This window comes from Babylonia areolata, chromosome 23, assembly GCF_041734735.1.
Source record: "Babylonia areolata isolate BAREFJ2019XMU chromosome 23, ASM4173473v1, whole genome shotgun sequence".
NCBI classification, from domain to species: domain Eukaryota; kingdom Metazoa; phylum Mollusca; class Gastropoda; order Neogastropoda; family Buccinidae; genus Babylonia; species Babylonia areolata.
In genome coordinates this window covers 17,274,154-17,298,004 of record NC_134898.1, presented here as the reverse complement: position 1 = coordinate 17,298,004, position 23,851 = coordinate 17,274,154, and the positions used below count along the sequence as shown (strand labels likewise).

General features: G+C 46.8%; 1 protein-coding gene across 3 annotated transcripts in view; it reads right to left on the bottom strand.

Moving 5' to 3' along the window:
• The window catches only part of LOC143298355 (uncharacterized), a 30,092-nt gene extending 6,588 nt beyond the window's left edge, over positions 1-23,504 (bottom strand). For 2 of the 3 annotated variants that reach the window (XR_013057370.1, XM_076611245.1), the window contains exons 1-11: positions 21,808-23,504; positions 19,079-19,369; positions 18,013-18,531; positions 14,800-15,237; positions 11,585-12,022; positions 8,369-8,809; positions 5,764-7,144; positions 4,487-4,581; positions 3,426-3,594; positions 1,370-1,567; positions 19-187 (exon numbers count right to left, since the gene is read on the bottom strand). Coding sequence is in view for 2 of the 3 variants with exons in the window: in XM_076611245.1 (XP_076467360.1) it covers positions 19-187; positions 1,370-1,567; positions 3,426-3,594; positions 4,487-4,581; positions 5,764-7,144; positions 8,369-8,809; positions 11,585-12,022; positions 14,800-15,237; positions 18,013-18,531; positions 19,079-19,369; positions 21,808-22,335 (4,667 nt within the window). In the remaining variant the exon portion in view is untranslated. The remainder of the gene's footprint in view (positions 1-18; positions 188-1,369; positions 1,568-3,425; positions 3,595-4,486; positions 4,582-5,763; positions 7,145-8,368; positions 8,810-11,584; positions 12,023-14,799; positions 15,238-18,012; positions 18,532-19,078; positions 19,370-21,807) is intronic. The other variant, XM_076611246.1, reaches the window with a different exon arrangement.
• Positions 23,505-23,851: the final 347 nt, after the last annotated feature.

The following is a 23,851-nucleotide window of genomic DNA, read 5'->3' as shown; positions in this document are numbered from 1 at the left end:
TCGGGCTCTGTAACTCACTTGATTCGCAGTGACGACAGCATGGCCACAATTTCCGTGGCGCCGATCCACTTCCTGGTGTTGACCAGAGCGCCCCCCAGCTGCTGACAGCCCTGAGGGTCGAACCCCTTCTGCCACGCCGCCTCCATCAGCTGCTGCAGCTTCTGGATAGATGGGATCTTGGCTCTGCCTGCACACACACACACACACACATACATACATACATACATACACACACACATGCAAACACACATACATACACACACATATACACATGCACACACACACACACACACAAATATGTACCTCACACACACACACACACACACATATATATATATATATATGTAAACAAGCACGAACACATACTCACACAGAAACATGCACACATGCATGCTCACACCCACACCCACACACTCACACATACCAAAAAGCTAGTTAAATCCTCCAGCAAGAAAACAACACCTGCCCTTCAGTGAAAAAGCCAGCAGGACTCACCACTGAACAGCACACTGAGGTAGGTGGGGTCGTTCATCAGACATGACAACAACATGACAGCCAGCCTGACTGAACAGCACATTGAGGTAGGTGGGGTCGTTCATCAGACATGACAACAACATGACAGCCAGCCTGACTGAACAGCACACTGAGGTAGGTGGGGTCGTTCATCAGGCATGACAACAACATGACAGCCAGCATGACTGAACAGCACACTGAGGTAGGTGGGGTCGTTCATCAGGCATGACAACAACATGACAGCCAGCATGACTGAACAGCACATTGAGGTAGGTGGGGTCGTTCATCAGGCATGACAACAACATGACAGGCAGCATGACTGAACAGCACACTGAGGTATGTGGGGGTCGGTCATCAGACATGAAAAAAACATGACAGCCAGCATGACTGAACAGCACACTGAGGTAGGTGGGGGTCGTTCATCAGGCATGACAACAACATGACAGCCAGCATGACTGAACAGCACACTGAGGTAGGTGGGGGTCGTTCATCAGACATGACAACAACATGACAGCCAGCATGACTGAACAGCACACTGAGGTAGGTGGGGGTCGTTCATCAGACATGACAGCCAGCATGACTGAACAGCACATTGAGGTAGGTGGGGGTCGTTCATCAGACATGACAACAACATGACAGCCAGCATGACTGAACAGCACACTGAGGTAGGTGGGGGTCGTTCATCAGACATGACAACAACATGACAGCCAGCATGACTGAACAGCACACTGAGGTAGGTGGGGTCGTTCATCAGACATGACAACAACATGACAGCCAGCATGACTGAACAGCACACTGAGGTAGGTGGGGGTCGTTCATCAGGCATGACAACAACATGACAGCCAGCAGGACTCACCATTGAAGAGAACCTGGAGATAGGTGGGGTCGTTCATCAGAGACGACAGCAACATCTGCAAGTTGCGATAGCCGCACCCCCAGCCCCTGTCGCCATAGGAGGCACTGAAGTGGTGTGTGGCCGCACACAGGTGGACACGTGTCACGGTGCGGGGACAGCCCCGGCTGTCATAGAACTGTTGTAGTTTCTCCACCACACCTGGGCCACACATCACAATAACATTACCACAGGGGGGCCACACGTCACAATAACATTACCACTGGGGGCCACACGTCACAATAACATTACCACTGGGGGGCCACACGTCACAATAACATTACCACTGGGGCCGCACGTCACAATAACATTACCACTGGGAGCCACACTTCACAATAACATTACCACTGGGGGGCCACACGTCACAATAACATTACCACTGGGGGCCACACATCACAATAACATTACCACTGGGGCCACACGTCACAATAACATTACCACTGGGGCCACATGTCACAATAACATTACCACTGGGGACCACCCATCACAATAACATTTCCACTGGGGACAACACATCACAATAACATTACCACTGGGGACCACACGTCACAATAACATTACCACTGGGGGCCACACGTCACAATAATATTACCACTGGGGGCCACATATCGCAATAATATTACCACTGGGGCCACACATCACAATAACATTACCACTGGGAGCCACACATCACAATAACATTACCACTGGGGGTCACACATCACATTAACATTACCACTGGGGGCCACACATCACAATAACATTACCACTGGGGGCCACATATCACAATAACATTACCACTGGGGCCACACGTCACAATAACATTGCCACTGGGGGCTACACATCACAATAACATTACCACTGGGGGCCACACATCACAATAACAGTACCACTGGGGGCCACACATCACAATAACATTACCCCTGGGGCCACACGTCACAATAACATTACCACTGGGGGCCACACATCACAATAACATTACCACTGGGGCCACACGTCACAATAACATTGCCACTGGGGGCCACACATCACAATAACAGTACCACTGGGGGCCACACATCACAATAACATTACCACTGGGGCCACACATCACAATAACATTACCACTGGGGCCACACGTCACAATAACATTACCACGGGGTGCCACACATCACAATAACATTACCACTGGAGGCCACACATCACAATAACGTTACCACTGGGGGCCACATATCACAATAACATTACCATTGGGGGCCACATATCACAATAACATTTCCACTGGGGGCCACATCATAACACCTCACCTGTGTGACAATGCTGCACTATTCTATGCTTCCTGTGTGACAAGGCTGCACTATTCTATGCTTTCTGTGTGACAAGGCTGCACTATTCTATGCTTCCTGTGTGACAAGGCTGTACTATTCTATGCTTTCTGTCATCACATATGTCTCAGAGGATGAAGACACTCTCTCTATAGAAATTAAACCACTGACAAAAATGAACCAGCAAAAAGACAACCCATGTCACACTGACCGGGGGGAAAGGCAACAGTGATGACAAAGGGGAACAACCCATGTCAGTGATGACAAAGGGGAACAACCCATGTCTCACTGACCAGGGGGGAAAGGTGACAGTGATTACAAAGGTGAACGACCCATGTCAGTGATGACAAAGGGGAACAACCCATGTCACACTGACCAGGGGGAAAGGCCACAGTGATGACAAAGGGGAACAACCCATTTCACACTGACCGGGGGGAAAGGCCACAGTGATGACAAAGGGGAACAACCCATGTCACACTGACCGGGGGGAAAGGCCACAGTGATGACAAAGGGGAACAACCCATGTCAGTGGTGACAAAGGGGAACAACCCATTTCACACTGACAGGGGGGAAAGGCCACAGTGATGACAAAGGGGAACAACCCATGTCAGTGATGACAAAGGGGAACAACCCATGTCACACTGACCAGGGGGAAAGGCCACAGTGATGACAAAGGGGAACAACCCATGTCACACTGACCAGGGGGAAAGGCCACAGTGAGAGGAAGCCAAGGCTACCTGCTGTCAGTGTTGAGCTGTCGTCCACGCCTGAGCGACTGCTCTGAGCGTGAGCAACTTTCTTGGCATGGAACTGTGAGGTGGTGATCTGCCCTTTGATGGCCGCCCTCTCCAGGTCTCTGTCAAACTGCTGTCTGGCCGTCATGGAGTTGTCCATTCCCTGCTGGGCCTGCCAAAGCACGGTGCAACAAGGCTGTACTCTACACTGTCTGTCATGATATATCCTGGACAGTCAACACTGACACAGTGCAACAAGGCTGTACTCTACACTGTCTGTCGTGACGTATCCTGGACAGTCAACACTGCCACAGTGCAACAAGGCTGTACTCTACACTTCCTGTCGTGATGTATCCTGGACAGTCAACACTGACACAGTGCAACAAGGCTGTACTCTACACTGTCTGTCGTGACGTATCCTGGACAGTCAACACTGACACAGTGCAACAAGGCTGTACTCTACACTTCCTGTCATGACGTATCCTGGACAGTCAACACTGACACAGTGCAACAAGGCTGTACTCTACACTGTCTGTCATGACGTATCCTGGACAGTCAACACCGACACAGTGCAACAAGGCTGTACTCTACACTTCCTGTCGTGATGTATCCTGGACAGTCAACACTGACATAGTGCAACAAGGCTGTACTCTACACTGTCTGTCGTGACGTATCCTGGACAGTCAACACTGACACAGTGCAACAAGGCTGTACTCTACACTGTCTGTCGTGACGTATCCTGGACAGTCAACACTGACACAGTGCAACAAGGCTGTACTCTACACTGTCTGTCATGACGTATCCTGGACAGTCAACACTTAGATGTGAAAAACAAAGATGAGTATAGCCTGCAAAGCAGCAGCTGTGTTATTGCAAAGGTTAAAAAAAAAAAGAATAAAAAAATGATATTTATTTTGTGCATTTTTTTCAAGAAATACCGCTCAAAGCACTTTGCATTCCATCGATCCAGCAGTGCAAACTACGCATATATATATGCACATATGCACAAATACACTCACACACACGCACACACACACACACACACATATTTCATTGCAGCGTACCTGAACAGTCTCAAAGTTCTTGTTCTCCTCCATTTGTTGCCTGTCCTCTTCCTTCTGCAGCTGTAGCGCCATCTGGTGGTCATCGTCAGGATTGGCTGACATCACAACATCACATTACAACATCACATCCTAACACCACAACATCGTATCGCAACATCATATCACACCACATCAAATCATCACTTGACAACATGACATCATATCAGAACACAACATCACATCATTCCACAACACCACATCACATCATCACTTTACAACATTACATCATATCATCACATCACCACACATCACATCATATCACAGCATCATAACATCACATCACAACACCACATCACATCACATCACAACATCACATCATATCACAACATCACATCACAACACAACATCACATCATATCACAACACAACATCACATCATTCCACAACACCACATCACATCAGATCATCACTTTACAAAATTACATCATATCATCACAACACATCACATCATAACATCACATCATATCACAACATTGTATCATATCACAACACAACATCACATCAAATCATCACTTTACAACATTACATTACATCATATCACATTACAACAGCACAATCACAACACATCACATCACAACACATCATCACATCACAACACATCATCACATTACAACATCACATTACAACACATCATAGTCACAATACATCACATCATAACTTTACCCACAGTGAATAACATCACATCTACTACTGAAAAAAAACACCCCAATTAGATCAGTGTATGTATTTGTGTATGTTTTGGAGAGTGAAAGATAGAGAGTGCACACTGTGCAGTACATCAGAACCACAAACACCAGCGCACACTATGCAGTACATGAGAACCACCAGTGCACACTGCAGTACATAAGAACCACCAGCGCACACTGTGCAGTACATCAGAACCACCAGAGCACACTGTACAGTACATCAGAACCACCAGTGCACACTGTGCAGTTCATGAGAACCAGCAGTGCACACTGTGCAGTACATCAGAACCAGCAGTGCACACTGTGCAGTACATGCGAACCACCAGTGCACACTGTGCAGTACATGCGAACCACCAATGCACACTGTGCAGTACATCAGAACCACCAGTGCACAATGTGCAGTACATCAAAACCACAACAACCAGTGCATACTGTACAGTACATGAGAACCACAACTACCAATGCACACTGTGCAGTACATGAGAACCACAAGTGCACACTGTGCAGTACATGAGAACCACAACTACCAGTGAACCACCAGTGCCATACTCACTGTGTGTGGGGAGCAGAGGGGAGTGTGATGACGAAGCAAAGTGCTGGTCGATGTGGATGGAAAGCGAGGCTTCACTGGGCTGGGCAGCCCCACACACCGGACACTGCAGGCTGGACGCTGCCTCTTCCTGGGCAGGGGAGGGGTCAGAGGCAGACTGAGCCACGGACCCCTCACCCTCAGACCAGTGCTGGGCGGAGGGTCCGCGGGTCGAGTCCATGTCTGGGTGGTGAGTGTCAACATGGTGGGACAGGTCTCGGGGCGTGTCGAAGCCGGTGGCACAGAAGGGACAGATGTACTGGAAGAGGAAGTCCGTGTCCTCAGCGCCCCCCTCCTCCATCAGGTGCTGGTGGTGCACGTGGTCCTGGATCTGACCCTGGGACATCGTGCGGAACGAGCAGAAGGGGCAGGTCAGCACTCTGTCCTCCACACCGCCGCCTGACGCCTGCCAATCTGCCGCAGTCTGCTGCCCCTCAGGGGTGGTGGGTGGTGGGTGGGTGGGGCTGGGCCTCACTTTGGGTCTGGCTCCCCCATGATGGGTGTGGCCGACCTGTGACCCTGACCCTGACTGGAGGGGGAGGTCTGTGGTTGGAGTGAAGCCCAGGATGACCGAGAGGTTCGAGTCTGTGTCCTGACCACCGCCCCACTCCACATCTGCTTCATTCTCATCCCTGTCCCCATCGCTGTTCACCTCACCCTCAGTGTTGAGGTCGTACTGCTCTGCCACCTCGTCCTCAGTGTTGAGGTCGTACTGCTCCGCCACCTCGTCCTCAGTGTTGAGGTCGTACTGCTCCGTCATGTCATCCTCTCTGGGACAGTCGTTGAGGCGCAGACTGGTCTGCAGAGCATCGTCAGAGCCGGCATCAAGGTCATCATCCACAGCTGACATCCCAGGGAAGACCTGTGGTGACTGACCGCCTTCTGCCTCACTCTCACCATCTACCATGGGGACATCTGATGTCTGACAGGATGATTTGGGCATCCCCTCCTGCCCCTCCTGGTGACACGCCCACAAGTGTCTCTCCATACCCTCAGCACTGAACCCCCCTGCCTCACACAGGAAGCAGGTAAAGGTGCCCCCCTCAATCCCCACCCCCTCCTCACGGCCTGGAGAAGGCATGGAGTCTGGCTGTTGTCTGCCGTTGGTGACAGTGCGGTCTGGCTGTTGTCTGCCGTTGGTGACAGTGCGGTCTGGCTGCTGTCTGCCGTTGGTGACAGTGCGGTCTGGCTGCTGTCTGCTGTCGGTGACAGTGCGGTCTGGCTGCTGTCTGCTGTTGGTGACAGTGCGGTCTGGCTGCTGTCTGCCGTTGGTGACAGTGCGGTCTGGCTGCTGTCTGCTGTTGGTGACAGTGTGGTCTGGCTGCTGTCTGCTGTTGGTGACAATCTGCAACACACCACTGCACTGCTCACAATCATCATCATCATATTTCTCATCCTACCACTACTCTTACTGACAATAAGATAAATAAATTATACACACAAACCGACATTGTCTGTCACCCTAGTATGAACACACAACCACATACATACACACAAATGCATATAAACAAAAATATACACACATATACACACATGTAAACAAAAATAAAAACAACAACAAAAAAACACACAAATATACACACATGCACTTCCACATACACAAACAGATGGTAATTTTTGGACTAGATAGCAGAAGGTAATTAATGTTTCTCCTGTGCCTTATACATGAATGCCCCTTAATTGCGGATAAAATCTGTAACAGGAAATGTGGGCATTTTCAAATTCAAGCACATAATCACAATTTATACATGTTGGCTTTAAGGTCTTTATTTGGTCAGGAGTTGTGGACACTTTATACATGTTTGCTATAACTCACTCTGGACAATGGAAAACTATAGCGTTCCTGATGTAAGCCGTGGTTCCAGATGACGGAACACTATAGCGGTTTCGACAATCAAAATATTTTCCACATTTTTCTCATGAGGAAGCATAACAATCGCAGCTGCACAGGGCGTTGCGAACGTGTCAAGGGTCAAATGGAAAGTTTCGTCTTGAGATTCTGTAACAACAAACTCGCCGGCAAGCCACTGACCTTGACACCCCACATGACATGCTAATCTGCATACGTATCGAAAATGGCGTCGCAGGTGATACAAGCAGAAATTTTTGGAGCAAAATAGATCATGGTGGCAGATTTTATAGCTGCTGAAGCGATTGAAATGCTTCAAACTGGAGGTTCTGACATCGATGAGGATGATGAAGATGTTGAATAAAGTATCTGCAATGAAGAAAGCTACCAGCAAGAAGGTACTGACAGTGACTCAGCTTCGAAGGGCAGTGAAGAGGGAGGGAGGTGGGCATACACATGATGTGAGGAGAGGGGTCATTGGGTCAAGTACAGCGAGTTTCATTCAGTTACCTTATGTTTTGGTTTTTTTTTCTAACCCTAACAAATGGGTCATCTGCAGGGAAAAGCAAGGGAGAAAACTTTCCGTCCCAAGTGAGTTAAGGTCTTTATTTGGTCAGGAGTTGTGGACATTTTATACATGTTGGCTTTAAGGTCTGTTATTCAGTCAGTCATTGTGGACAGTATCCAATCAATGGGAAATGACTGACAACCTGTACATACCTTCAGTTGCTGCCAGCTGCCTGTCTTGCGCTGATATGGTTTCTGTGGACAGTCAGCCGCAATATTCAGCCAACGAAGACGAAGGATCAGTTCTGGTGCCAAAGGTGCAGGCGTTATCTGCAGCAACTGGTCTCGACTGTAGCGAAGGACTGTTTGCTCAGGTTGTTCAGCATCTGATGTCGGCTGTTCAGGTGTTACATAGAGGGTATCAGTTTGGCTGTCGTGTTGATCAGAACGTTCACATTGTTCAGCATCTGTCTGCTGTTCTGGTGTTACACGGAGGGGCTCAGTCTGGCCGTCGTGTCGATCAGAACGTTCACATTGTTCAGCATCTGTCTGCTGTTCAGGTGTTAAATGGAGGGGCTCAGTCTGGCCGTCGTGTTGATCAGAACGTTCACATTGTTCAGCATCTGTCTGCTGAACAGGGGGCTTGACATCACACTGCAAAGCAAAGACTGATAATATAAGATGATAACACAGAAAACAATGTACGCCTTGCAAAATGAATGCACATCACATCAGCAATCACAGATACAAATCTATGGCTAAATGTGTGTGTTTGCAAGTGTGTTTGTTTACATGTGTGTGCGTGTTTTGTGTTTGTGTGTGTGTGTGTGTGTGTGTGTGTGTGTGTGTGTGACAGTGTGAATGTGTGTGTGCCTGCGTGCGCACATATGCACGCATGCACATGATTGTGGATGTGTGCATGTTGAAGACAGAAGGAAAGAGATGATGAATATGCACACATCCAAAAATGTGAGGAGTTCAAATACCATGACAAAGTCTATGCACAAAAAAGCAATGCAGTCTCCGTTCAATCTGATACAAGGTGCTGTTACAAACCATGGAGAAACCACTGTTGTGAAGACATCATTAAACTGTTCACACAATCAAACCTCTGGCAATCCATGGTGTCACGGACGACATAATGGTTTCGCTATTTTTTCTTTTCTTTTACGTTTATGGAGGGGGTTCGAGTCCATCTCATTCCCTCTTTCTTCTATCATGACAAGCGAAGTTGGCGGAGGCTGGTGGGTCGCTGGATTGTTTTTAGAGGCGGGTGTGTTTCTTATGCGCGTGCACGATGTTTTCCATCGTGCGTGTTCCCCTTGGTGGTTGGGCGTTTGAGCGTAGTGAGGTCGTGCTGTTGTGTCATGTTTTCTATGTTTTGTAAGTGTTTCGTGCAACTGAACGGAAAAAAATATATAGGAAGCTGAGTGAGCAGAGTGAGTGGAGTTCTGGTGCTTCGAATGCTCCTCGCCGGTTTGTCCCTAGCTTCACTCGAAGAGAGTCAGTCCTTGGAGAAGGATGGTGGTAGAACCAGCGCTTAGCGGCTGATGTTCGTTGTTTTTTTCCCTCTGTAAACGACTTTATGTCCGCCAGTGGAACTGTTCTTCATTTCTGTGTTTCGATGTTAGCACCCGTTGTTCGTTTACAGAACACTGTGCGGTGGCCAGTGGGCGGCTTTTGTCTTGTCCCGTCAGTGTTTCTCCAGTTGCCTGGCGCGTGTCTTGAGGTGTTGTGCCTCCGTTCTAATCGTGGGGCAACGTCACGTCGCTCTAGACCACCCACCTCTCGGAGCCGGCGACGGATCCGCTGAGGGCTCTGCTGATGTTTTCCAAACTGGGGGCCTGTCTTCCGTCTGCCAGCATCAGCAACACTCCTATGTTCATGTGTTGTTGTTTTTTTTGTTTGTTTTTTTAATCATGGAAACAAAAGACCATCCTGTGCTTATAGTGATGGTGGTTTGACATCTCACTTACCAGTGCCCTTGTGGTAAAATGTGACAAGACTAAAGCTGTAGTTCTGCTGCCTTTTTTGGGGGGGGTGGTTGTTGTTGTTGTAGTTTGTTTTTTGTATGCTCTTGATAATTTAAAAAAATTTTTTTTATTTACATACATCTATAGACATATGCACACAATCATTAAATGCATTACATAATTTCGTTTCTGTGTGGGCTTGTTGTGTTGTGGCGTCTGTAGTGGGGTATCTTGGGGAGGGTGCATGTCCGCTTTAGCACGCTTGACAAATGGTGGAGATGCGGGGTAATTTTTAGCTAGGTTGTGTTGGGATCCGTCTTAGCTGGGTTAGGATTTAGGTTAGGGGGACAGGTGGTAGGGTGTCTTGTGGTGTTGTATGTGATTGTTTTCAAAATGGTTCATGTTACCCTACAGTGATATTGCTGCACTGGTAAGTGCTTCAAGTAGCTGATGTTGGTCTGTATGCGCAGGGATTCAAAGTGTACATGTTTTGATGCATTGTAGGCACCTGATAATCATTGTTGGTTTTGAGCGCTCTACGGTTAACGCGTCATTGGTCTGAATGGTTCTCTTGGGGGTTGAGGGTTCAATTGTTAGTGACAGCAGTAGTTTCGTTGGGTTCGACACTAGAGTCATGCCACCGCGTAAACAGCCTGCGAGGCAAGGTACGCTAGGCACTCCTGTGAGGACTCCAGAGCAGACTGACGAGCTGGCACGCTGGGTCAGAGATGAGCTGGATAGACCGAAGGTGAGCGAAGAGGTGAAGGGGAAAAAAAATTTTCCACGTTTTTCTCATGAGGAAGCATAACAATCGCAGCTGCACAGGGCATTGCGAACGTGTCAAGGGTCAAATGGAAAGTTTCGTCTTGAGATTCTGTAACAACAAACTCGCCGGCAAGCCACTGACCTTGACACCCCACATGACATGCTAATCTGCATACGTATCAAAAATGGCGTCGCAAGTGACACAAGCAGAAATTTTGGGAGCAAAATAGATCATGGTGGTGGATTTTACAGCTGCTGAAGCGATTGAAATGCTTCAAACTGTAGGTTTTGACATCGATGAGGATGATGAAGATGTTGAATAAAGTATCTGCAGTGAAGAAAGCTACCAACAAGAAGGTACTGACAGTGACTCAGCTTCGAAGGGCAGTGAAGAGGGAGGGAGGTGGGCATACACATGATGTGAGGAGAGGGGTCATTGGGTCAAGTACAGCGAGTTTCATTCAGTTACCTTATGTTTTGTATTTTTTGTGTTTTTTTTTTTCTAACCCTAACAAATGGGTCATCTGCAGGGAAAAGCAAGGGAGAAAACTTTCCGTCCCAAGTGAGTTAAGGTCTTTATTTGGTCAGGAGTTGTGGACACTTTATATATGTTGGCTTTAAGGTCTGCTATTCGGTCAGTCGTTGTGGACAGTATCCAATCAATGGGAAATGACTGACAGCCTGTACATACCTTCAGTTGCTGCCAGCTGCCTGTCTTGCGCTGGTATGGTTTCTGTGGACAGTCAGCAGCAATATTCAGCCAACGAAGACGAAGGATCAGTTCTGGTGCCAAAGGTGCAGGTGTTATCTGCAGCAACTGGTCTCGACTGTAGCGAAGGACTGTTTGCTCAGTTTGTTCAGCATCTGTCTGCTGTTCAGGTGTTATATAGAGGGGCTCAGTCTGGCCATCGTGTTGATCAGAACGTTCACATTGTTCAGCATCTGTCTGCTGTTCTGGTGTTACACGGAGGGGCTCAGTCTGGCCGTTGTGTCGATCAGAACGTTCACATTGTTCAGCATCTGTCTGCTGTTCAGGTGTTAAATGGAGGGGCTCAGTCTGGCCGTCGTGTTGATCAGAACGTTCACATTGTTCAGCATCTGTCTGCTGAACAGGGGGCTTGACATCACACTGCAAAGCAAAGACTGATAATATAAGATGATAACACAGAAAACAATGTACGCCTTGCAAAATGAATGCACATCACATCAGCAATCACAGATACAAATCTATGGCTAAATGTGTGTGTTTGCAAGTGTGTTTGTTTACATGTGTGTGCGTGTTTTGTGTTTGTGTGTGTGTGTGTGTGTGTGTGTGTGTGTGTGTGTGTGACAGTGTGAATGTGTGTGTGCCTGCGTGCGCACATATGCACGCATGCACATGATTGTGGATGTGTGCATGTTGAAGACAGAAGGAAAGAGATGATGAATATGCACACATCCAAAAATGTGAGGAGTTCAAATACCATGACAAAGTCTATGCACAAAAAAGCAATGCAGTCTCCGTTCAATCTGATACAAGGTGCTGTTACAAACCATGGAGAAACCACTGTTGTGAAGACATCATTAAACTGTTCACACAATCAAACCTCTGGCAATCCATGGTGTCACGGACGACATAATGGTTTCGCTATTTTTTCTTTTCTTTTACGTTTATGGAGGGGGTTCGAGTCCATCTCATTCCCTCTTTCTTCTATCATGACAAGCGAAGTTGGCGGAGGCTGGTGGGTCGCTGGATTGTTTTTAGAGGCGGGTGTGTTTCTTATGCGCGTGCACGATGTTTTCCATCGTGCGTGTTCCCCTTGGTGGTTGGGCGTTTGAGCGTAGTGAGGTCGTGCTGTTGTGTCATGTTTTCTATGTTTTGTAAGTGTTTCGTGCAACTGAACGGAAAAAAATATATAGGAAGCTGAGTGAGCAGAGTGAGTGGAGTTCTGGTGCTTCGAATGCTCCTCGCCGGTTTGTCCCTAGCTTCACTCGAAGAGAGTCAGTCCTTGGAGAAGGATGGTGGTAGAACCAGCGCTTAGCGGCTGATGTTCGTTGTTTTTTTCCCTCTGTAAACGACTTTATGTCCGCCAGTGGAACTGTTCTTCATTTCTGTGTTTCGATGTTAGCACCCGTTGTTCGTTTACAGAACACTGTGCGGTGGCCAGTGGGCGGCTTTTGTCTTGTCCCGTCAGTGTTTCTCCAGTTGCCTGGCGCGTGTCTTGAGGTGTTGTGCCTCCGTTCTAATCGTGGGGCAACGTCACGTCGCTCTAGACCACCCACCTCTCGGAGCCGGCGACGGATCCGCTGAGGGCTCTGCTGATGTTTTCCAAACTGGGGGCCTGTCTTCCGTCTGCCAGCATCAGCAACACTCCTATGTTCATGTGTTGTTGTTTTTTTTGTTTGTTTTTTTAATCATGGAAACAAAAGACCATCCTGTGCTTATAGTGATGGTGGTTTGACATCTCACTTACCAGTGCCCTTGTGGTAAAATGTGACAAGACTAAAGCTGTAGTTCTGCTGCCTTTTTTGGGGGGGGTGGTTGTTGTTGTTGTAGTTTGTTTTTTGTATGCTCTTGATAATTTAAAAAAATTTTTTTTATTTACATACATCTATAGACATATGCACACAATCATTAAATGCATTACATAATTTCGTTTCTGTGTGGGCTTGTTGTGTTGTGGCGTCTGTAGTGGGGTATCTTGGGGAGGGTGCATGTCCGCTTTAGCACGCTTGACAAATGGTGGAGATGCGGGGTAATTTTTAGCTAGGTTGTGTTGGGATCCGTCTTAGCTGGGTTAGGATTTAGGTTAGGGGGACAGGTGGTAGGGTGTCTTGTGGTGTTGTATGTGATTGTTTTCAAAATGGTTCATGTTACCCTACAGTGATATTGCTGCACTGGTAAGTGCTTCAAGTAGCTGATGTTGGTCTGTATGCGCAGGGATTCAAAGTGTACATGTTTTGATGCATTGTAGGCACCTGATAATCATTGTTGGTTTTGAGCGCTCTACGGTTAACGCGTCATTGGTCTGAATGGTTCTCTTGGGGGTTGAGGGTTCAATTGTTAGTGACAGCAGTAGTTTCGTTGGGTTCGACACTAGAGTCATGCCACCGCGTAAACAGCCTGCGAGGCAAGGTACGCTAGGCACTCCTGTGAGGACTCCAGAGCAGACTGACGAGCTGGCACGCTGGGTCAGAGATGAGCTGGATAGACCGAAGGTGAGCGAAGAGGTGAAGGGGAAAAAAAATTTTCCACGTTTTTCTCATGAGGAAGCATAACAATCGCAGCTGCACAGGGCATTGCGAACGTGTCAAGGGTCAAATGGAAAGTTTCGTCTTGAGATTCTGTAACAACAAACTCGCCGGCAAGCCACTGACCTTGACACCCCACATGACATGCTAATCTGCATACGTATCAAAAATGGCGTCGCAAGTGACACAAGCAGAAATTTTGGGAGCAAAATAGATCATGGTGGTGGATTTTACAGCTGCTGAAGCGATTGAAATGCTTCAAACTGTAGGTTTTGACATCGATGAGGATGATGAAGATGTTGAATAAAGTATCTGCAGTGAAGAAAGCTACCAACAAGAAGGTACTGACAGTGACTCAGCTTCGAAGGGCAGTGAAGAGGGAGGGAGGTGGGCATACACATGATGTGAGGAGAGGGGTCATTGGGTCAAGTACAGCGAGTTTCATTCAGTTACCTTATGTTTTGTATTTTTTGTGTTTTTTTTTTTCTAACCCTAACAAATGGGTCATCTGCAGGGAAAAGCAAGGGAGAAAACTTTCCGTCCCAAGTGAGTTAAGGTCTTTATTTGGTCAGGAGTTGTGGACACTTTATATATGTTGGCTTTAAGGTCTGCTATTCGGTCAGTCGTTGTGGACAGTATCCAATCAATGGGAAATGACTGACAGCCTGTACATACCTTCAGTTGCTGCCAGCTGCCTGTCTTGCGCTGGTATGGTTTCTGTGGACAGTCAGCAGCAATATTCAGCCAACGAAGACGAAGGATCAGTTCTGGTGCCAAAGGTGCAGGTGTTATCTGCAGCAACTGGTCTCGACTGTAGCGAAGGACTGTTTGCTCAGTTTGTTCAGCATCTGTCTGCTGTTCAGGTGTTATATAGAGGGGCTCAGTCTGGCCATCGTGTTGATCAGAACGTTCACATTGTTCAGCATCTGTCTGCTGTTCTGGTGTTACACGGAGGGGCTCAGTCTGGCCGTTGTGTCGATCAGAACGTTCACATTGTTCAGCATCTGTCTGCTGTTCAGGTGTTAAATGGAGGGGCTCAGTCTGGCCGTCGTGTTGATCAGAACGTTCACATTGTTCAGCATCTGTCTGCTGAACAGGGGGCTTGACATCACACTGCAAAGCAAAGACTGATAATATAAGATGATAACACAGAAAACAATGTACGCCTTGCAAAATGAATGCACATCACATCAGCAATCACAGATACAAATCTATGGCTAAATGTGTGTGTTTGCAAGTGTGTTTGTTTACATGTGTGTGCGTGTTTTGTGTTTGTGTGTGTGTGTGTGTGTGTGTGTGTGTGTGTGTGTGACAGTGTGAATGTGTGTGTGCCTGCGTGCGCACATATGCACGCATGCACATGATTGTGGATGTGTGCATGTTGAAGACAGAAGGAAAGAGATGATGAATATGCACACATCCAAAAATGTGAGGAGTTCAAATACCATGACAAAGTCTATGCACAAAAAAGCAATGCAGTCTCCGTTCAATCTGATACAAGGTGCTGTTACAAACCATGGAGAAACCACTGTTGTGAAGACATCATTAAACTGTTCACACAATCAAACCTCTGGCAATCCATGGTGTCACGGACGACATAATGGTTTCGCTATTTTTTCTTTTCTTTTACGTTTATGGAGGGGGTTCGAGTCCATCTCATTCCCTCTTTCTTCTATCATGACAAGCGAAGTTGGCGGAGGCTGGTGGGTCGCTGGATTGTTTTTAGAGGCGGGTGTGTTTCTTATGCGCGTGCACGATGTTTTCCATCGTGCGTGTTCCCCTTGGTGGTTGGGCGTTTGAGCGTAGTGAGGTCGTGCTGTTGTGTCATGTTTTCTATGTTTTGTAAGTGTTTCGTGCAACTGAACGGAAAAAAATATATAGGAAGCTGAGTGAGCAGAGTGAGTGGAGTTCTGGTGCTTCGAATGCTCCTCGCCGGTTTGTCCCTAGCTTCACTCGAAGAGAGTCAGTCCTTGGAGAAGGATGGTGGTAGAACCAGCGCTTAGCGGCTGATGTTCGTTGTTTTTTTCCCTCTGTAAACGACTTTATGTCCGCCAGTGGAACTGTTCTTCATTTCTGTGTTTCGATGTTAGCACCCGTTGTTCGTTTACAGAACACTGTGCGGTGGCCAGTGGGCGGCTTTTGTCTTGTCCCGTCAGTGTTTCTCCAGTTGCCTGGCGCGTGTCTTGAGGTGTTGTGCCTCCGTTCTAATCGTGGGGCAACGTCACGTCGCTCTAGACCACCCACCTCTCGGAGCCGGCGACGGATCCGCTGAGGGCTCTGCTGATGTTTTCCAAACTGGGGGCCTGTCTTCCGTCTGCCAGCATCAGCAACACTCCTATGTTCATGTGTTGTTGTTTTTTTTGTTTGTTTTTTTAATCATGGAAACAAAAGACCATCCTGTGCTTATAGTGATGGTGGTTTGACATCTCACTTACCAGTGCCCTTGTGGTAAAATGTGACAAGACTAAAGCTGTAGTTCTGCTGCCTTTTTTGGGGGGGGTGGTTGTTGTTGTTGTAGTTTGTTTTTTGTATGCTCTTGATAATTTAAAAAAATTTTTTTTATTTACATACATCTATAGACATATGCACACAATCATTAAATGCATTACATAATTTCGTTTCTGTGTGGGCTTGTTGTGTTGTGGCGTCTGTAGTGGGGTATCTTGGGGAGGGTGCATGTCCGCTTTAGCACGCTTGACAAATGGTGGAGATGCGGGGTAATTTTTAGCTAGGTTGTGTTGGGATCCGTCTTAGCTGGGTTAGGATTTAGGTTAGGGGGACAGGTGGTAGGGTGTCTTGTGGTGTTGTATGTGATTGTTTTCAAAATGGTTCATGTTACCCTACAGTGATATTGCTGCACTGGTAAGTGCTTCAAGTAGCTGATGTTGGTCTGTATGCGCAGGGATTCAAAGTGTACATGTTTTGATGCATTGTAGGCACCTGATAATCATTGTTGGTTTTGAGCGCTCTACGGTTAACGCGTCATTGGTCTGAATGGTTCTCTTGGGGGTTGAGGGTTCAATTGTTAGTGACAGCAGTAGTTTCGTTGGGTTCGACACTAGAGTCATGCCACCGCGTAAACAGCCTGCGAGGCAAGGTACGCTAGGCACTCCTGTGAGGACTCCAGAGCAGACTGACGAGCTGGCACGCTGGGTCAGAGATGAGCTGGATAGACCGAAGGTGAGCGAAGAGGTGAAGGGGAAAAAAAATTTTCCACGTTTTTCTCATGAGGAAGCATAACAATCGCAGCTGCACAGGGCATTGCGAACGTGTCAAGGGTCAAATGGAAAGTTTCGTCTTGAGATTCTGTAACAACAAACTCGCCGGCAAGCCACTGACCTTGACACCCCACATGACATGCTAATCTGCATACGTATCAAAAATGGCGTCGCAAGTGACACAAGCAGAAATTTTGGGAGCAAAATAGATCATGGTGGTGGATTTTACAGCTGCTGAAGCGATTGAAATGCTTCAAACTGTAGGTTTTGACATCGATGAGGATGATGAAGATGTTGAATAAAGTATCTGCAGTGAAGAAAGCTACCAACAAGAAGGTACTGACAGTGACTCAGCTTCGAAGGGCAGTGAAGAGGGAGGGAGGTGGGCATACACATGATGTGAGGAGAGGGGTCATTGGGTCAAGTACAGCGAGTTTCATTCAGTTACCTTATGTTTTGTATTTTTTGTGTTTTTTTTTTTCTAACCCTAACAAATGGGTCATCTGCAGGGAAAAGCAAGGGAGAAAACTTTCCGTCCCAAGTGAGTTAAGGTCTTTATTTGGTCAGGAGTTGTGGACACTTTATATATGTTGGCTTTAAGGTCTGCTATTCGGTCAGTCGTTGTGGACAGTATCCAATCAATGGGAAATGACTGACAGCCTGTACATACCTTCAGTTGCTGCCAGCTGCCTGTCTTGCGCTGGTATGGTTTCTGTGGACAGTCAGCAGCAATATTCAGCCAACGAAGACGAAGGATCAGTTCTGGTGCCAAAGGTGCAGGTGTTATCTGCAGCAACTGGTCTCGACTGTAGCGAAGGACTGTTTGCTCAGTTTGTTCAGCATCTGTCTGCTGTTCAGGTGTTATATAGAGGGGCTCAGTCTGGCCATCGTGTTGATCAGAACGTTCACATTGTTCAGCATCTGATGTCGGCTGTTCAGGTGTTACACGGAGGGGCTCAGTCTGGCCATCATGTTGATCAGAACGTTCACATTGTTCAGCATCTGTCTGCTGTTCAGGTGTTAAATGGAGGGGCTCAGTCTGGCTGTCGTGTCGATCAGAACGTTCACATTGTTCAGCATCTGTCTGCTGTTCAGGTGTTAAACGGAGGGGCTCAGTCTGGCCGTCGTGTTGATCAGAATGTTCACATTGTTCAGCATCTGTCTGCTGAACAGGGGGCTTGACATCACACTGCAAAGCAAAGACTGATAATATAAGATGATAACATGGAAAGCAATGTACGCCTTGCAAAATGAATGCACATCACATCAGCAATCACAGATACAAATCTATGGCAATATGTGTGTGTTTGCAAGTGTGTTTGTTTACGTGTGTGTGCATGTTGTGTGTGTGTGTGTGTGTGTGTGTGTGTGTGTGTGTGTGTGTGTGCCTGTGTGCGCACATATGCATGTATGCACATGATTGTGTATGTGTGCATGTCTAAGACAGAAGGAGAGAGATGATGAATATGCACGCATCCAAAAATGTGAGGAGTTAAAATACCATGACAAACTCAATGCACAAAAAAGCGATGCAGTCTCCGTTCAGTCTGATACAAGTTGTGTTACAAACCATGGAGAAACGACTGTTGTGAAGACATCATTAAACTGTTCACACAATTAAACCTCTAGCAATCCATGGATATAGTACATCTGATTAGAATTCAGTTACTATGTAAGAAAACTTGGATATTGTACAGTAAAACAGCTGATGGCTGATAAAAACATCATATATATACCTTCAGTTTCCACCAGGTGAGGGTCTTGTTGTGTTGACGTTGTTTCTCAGGTGAGTCAAATGCGATGTTGAGGGAGTGAAGACGAAAGATGAGCTGTGGTGTCACTGGAGAGGGCCCCACCTGCAGCAGCTGGTCTCGACTGTAGCGAAGAACTGAAGGTGCACTGGGTTCAGCGTCAGCTGTCTGCTGTCCTGCTGTCACCTGGAGGGGCTCACAGTGGCTGTCATGGTGGAACCGATGCTCACATTGTTCAAAATCAGACCACTGTCGCTGAGGTGGCTGGACATCACCCTGCAATACAAAGATTTAACGTGTGACTGAACACACTTCAACAATGTAAGCCTTGGACACCACCTTGCAATACAAAAATTTAACGTATGACTGAACACACTTCAACAATATAAGCCTTGGACACCACCTTGCAATACAAAGATTTAACGTATGACTGAACACGCTTCAACAATATAAGCCTTGGACACCACCTTGCAATACAAAAGATTTAACGTATGACTGAACACACTTCAACAATATAAGCCTTGGACACCACCTTGCAATACAAAGATTTAACGTATGACTGAACACGCTTCAACAATATAAGCCTTGGACACCACCTTGCAATACAAAGATTTAACGTATGAACACACTTCAACAATGCATCCTGTTCTCCACAGCCAGAGCAGATGTTCACCAATTGCACACCAGCATTTTTTCGAGAACAACAGTCAATCCTGGTGCACAAAACTTAGAGACTTTCAGTCTTAGTGCCCACTCAAAAACAGATCTCTTGCTGGGATCAGAACTGTAGCTGCTTCAAACAATATCCTCAGCAACCCATAACTTGAAAAATCTTCAAGTGCATACATATATTCATGACTAACAGTAAAGGATTATGCAAACAGGATGAAATCAGAGGAAATGTAGGAGCCCATGATGAATGCCATTATAGTCATCCAAGTCATGACACCAACTTCATTAATTAAAATGCATGGTGAATGAGGAGCAGGTCCTGTCACTCTACTGGACACACAATGATGCTGATAGAGGGAGCTGTTCTGGATGATGATGCTACGGACAATTAACCCTGTGGGACTCGACACTAAAGACTGAACAAAGAAGCGGGTGCAGATTTTTAGTTTTGAAGCCAGTGTGAGCTCTGCAGCAACAATTCTGTCAAAAAGTACAACTCCAGAGAGAAAGAAAGACACAGGCAGATAGACAGACAGATGGGCTGACAAACAGATGGGCAGGCAGACAGATGGGCTGGCTGACAGACAGACAGACAGACAGATAGGCTGACAAACAGATGGGCAGGCAGACAGACAGGCAGACAGATGGGCTGACAGACAGGCAGATAGACAGACAGATGGGCTGACAAACAGATGGGCAGGCAGACAGACACGCAGACAGATGGGCTGACAAACAGACAGATAGGCTGACAAACACACAGGCAGATAGATGGCCTGACAGACAGACAGACAGGCTGACAAACACACAGGCAGACAGATGGGCTGACAGCCAGACAGACAGGCTGACAAACACACAGGCAGACAGATGGGCTGACAGACAGACGGGCTGACAGACAGACAGATGGGCTGACAGACAGACAGGCTGACAGACAGACAGGCTGACAAACAGACAGGCAGACAGATGGGTTGACAAACAAACAGATGGGCAGACAAACAGACAGATGGGCTGACAAACAGACAGGCAACACCGCAAGGAAACTGACAGACAGGGGCATGTATGTTTGTGTTTTACTGTCTGAACATACTGTGAGTCATTTTCTGACATACAGACAGACTGACAAGTGTTTGAAAATTATGCATGTAGTGATACTTAATTTTCTTGGCATATCACTGATATGAAGACTGACAGAATGACACGCTTATAATCTAGATTAACCTTGATTTGATTTGATTTGATTTGATATGGATACTTATTTAGCGCCTATCCTCAGTCAGAGACATATATTGGATATGTTCTTGTTTTCATAACCCACTGAACACTGACATGGATTACAGGATCTTAAACATGTGTGTTTGATCTTTTGCGTGCATATACACATGAAGAAGATTCAGGCACTAGATTGAAAAATTGGGAGACTGGAAAAATCTCCATCTTTTTCCCACCAGGCGCCATTACCAAGATTCAAACCCCAAGACCCTCAGATTGAAAGTCCAAAAAATTTAACCACTTGGCTATTGCGCCCATCACTTGTGCTGTGACTGAAAGTGTCATGGATCTATTCCCGTTGCAGTTCCAACCACAGTGATGAAGGTCTAAGACTTAAAATGTTGTAAAATAAAATGCTGTTAAAGTCATTCCTAATTGTATCCTAATTTCTACTGTGTCTGTGTTTGTGTATGATTTTCGATTTATGTTCATATCTTGTTATGTACTATCCCCCCAAATATTCCTTGTGACCTCGGTATACTTGGTAATAAAGACATATTCTATTCTATTCTATCTATTTTATTCAAACCTGTGTTCAATTTCAGTGTTTTGCACTGAGGAGTGGTTGCTTTGCTCTTCAAAAGGAAATTTTCTATCTAAAATTACGTTTAAATAACATACTTAACCGTGACCCAACTAGTGCAGACTCCGGCAGGGGTCTGACATTCCTGTCCTGTGCAAACTACTATCCGCCTATGCGGAGAAAATGATTTTTTTTTTTCATAGTGTCTGTCTGCTGAGTCATTGATCCTCCCTCCTTGAAGCTAACCTCTTACCGTCAGCGTGGCAGGCTTGAAGTCTTTGACATCCCCCACATGAACCTGGTCTTCAGCGGCTTCTTGCTCAACTTCTGGACCCCCACTCTCAACATGCTCTCTAACCTCGATTTCCTTGTCCTTACTTTTTTCAGAAGACTCAGTTTCTGCCTTTTCTGTCACATCACCTTCTGTCAAACTGACATCTGCTGCTTCCTCTTGGATGTCTTCAAGAGCTTCTGCTAGTTTCTTCTCCTCCTGTTCCTCCTCTGAACAAGCGTCTGTGTTACCTTTCTCAAGTGCATTGATCTGGTCACACAGCCCATTTATTAACTGGGTCAGTTCCTCAAGTTGGGCTCCACCAAGCTGCCTCTTTTCTGTCTGTCCTGCCAGACATGACTGGCACACCCACTGGATGGAACGGCTGGTGCCAGAGAGGATCTGCACTTCCAGGTCTGAGAGTCCAGCACATTTCCAGTGTGCCCACTGTTTGCAGTCATAGCAGTGCACCACCTCTTCTTCCACACCACTTTCACAAAACAGGCACATGTCACACACTGTTCTAAGTGCTACACTACTCTCACTGAACTCCCTGCTGCTTACACCACCAACTCAGTGAATGTGTTAACATTCAGTTTTGTATAAAAGCCTGGCACAGTTGATGATACGGTTATAAAAACAGGAAATAACTATTCATAAACTATACAGTGCAGCGTTATTCAGTTTCTCTTTTTAAAAAATTCCTTTTATTTCATACCGTTTTATTACACTGAAATCAAACAAGTATTTTGTATCACAGATCACTCCACTGTTTGGTTCAGTCATTCAGAGGTGAGCTTCCCGTTCTTCAGGTTGGGATTTAGCGGATATTTGCCAGACACTGCTCTCATTAATTTTACAGTTACACAAGTGAATATTAAGGCTCTTGTCCTAGACAGCCCACCAAGTAAGTCGTTAATCCTTCTTCTTCTTCCAATAGATGACCAACATCAGTATGTTGATGAAAACTGTTGTGTTGTGGGAGGTTGCTGTTGGGTGCAATTCAGCTGGGCTACCAAGGGATGTACTATTAACTGATAGGGGAGATGGGGCACAGTCCACTGGTGTGTTCACATCTCCAGCTAGGCCGGACCTGTAGTGGTCCCCAGGAATACACCCGATCGGCACAGCCCTAGCCTTATACGACACTACTTTCCAGTTGGGAAAAAATAAAAGAAACTAAAAAAGGTGGGGGTAGGTGGACTTGCAGTGGGGCGGGGACTAAACAGAAGAATTGGAGGGTAGTGGGGGGGGGGCTTGGTGGGGTGGGAGGTGGGGCTGGGGAGAGTCTACTCGATTGTGTCACAGGCAGGAGGACAGTCTGGACTTGAAGCAGTCCAGCGACTCGGCTGTGACAACCTCCTGGGGCAGTGTATTACATTCCAGGATGGAACGGGGAGAGAAAGACATCTGTCTGTACTGCGCCCTGCAGGCCGGGATGTCGTAGTTGTAGGTGGTTATTTTTTCTGGAGCTCAGCCTGCTGTCTGATGGTGTTGGTAGTTAGACTGAGCTGATGGAGATGAGACCATGGTGGAACTTGTAGAACACCTTTGGGCGATTTTTTTTTGGTCTGAGTTGTATGGGGTACCAGTTGAGGGAGCTAAGAATGGAGTTGACACAAGACGTCTGTCGATGTCGGTTTGTGACCCACTTTGCTGCTCGGCACTGGACCTTTTCGATGGCCCTTCAAATTGGAATCTTCAAATTGGAAGGTCAGCCGTCATTACTGACTATTAATGACCTGTAAATGGCCTGGAAATGGCCTGGATGTCATTGGCTATACTGGGATCCCACACAGACGCAGCATACCCAAGGATAGGTCGAGCAAGGGTTTTCTACAGTTTCCTTTGTCTTCTTGATTCCTGTCTTCGAGTTTTGCCGAAGAAAGCCTTGGGTCTTGTTGGCTTTCGCATGGAATGGAGCGTTTTTTACGGTCACTGGCCTCAACAGAATTAGCTTCTTTGGATGGCAACAAACTGGTGAGCGTCTGTCGTCTTTTCGACACAAATTTGTTCGTGTCAACTC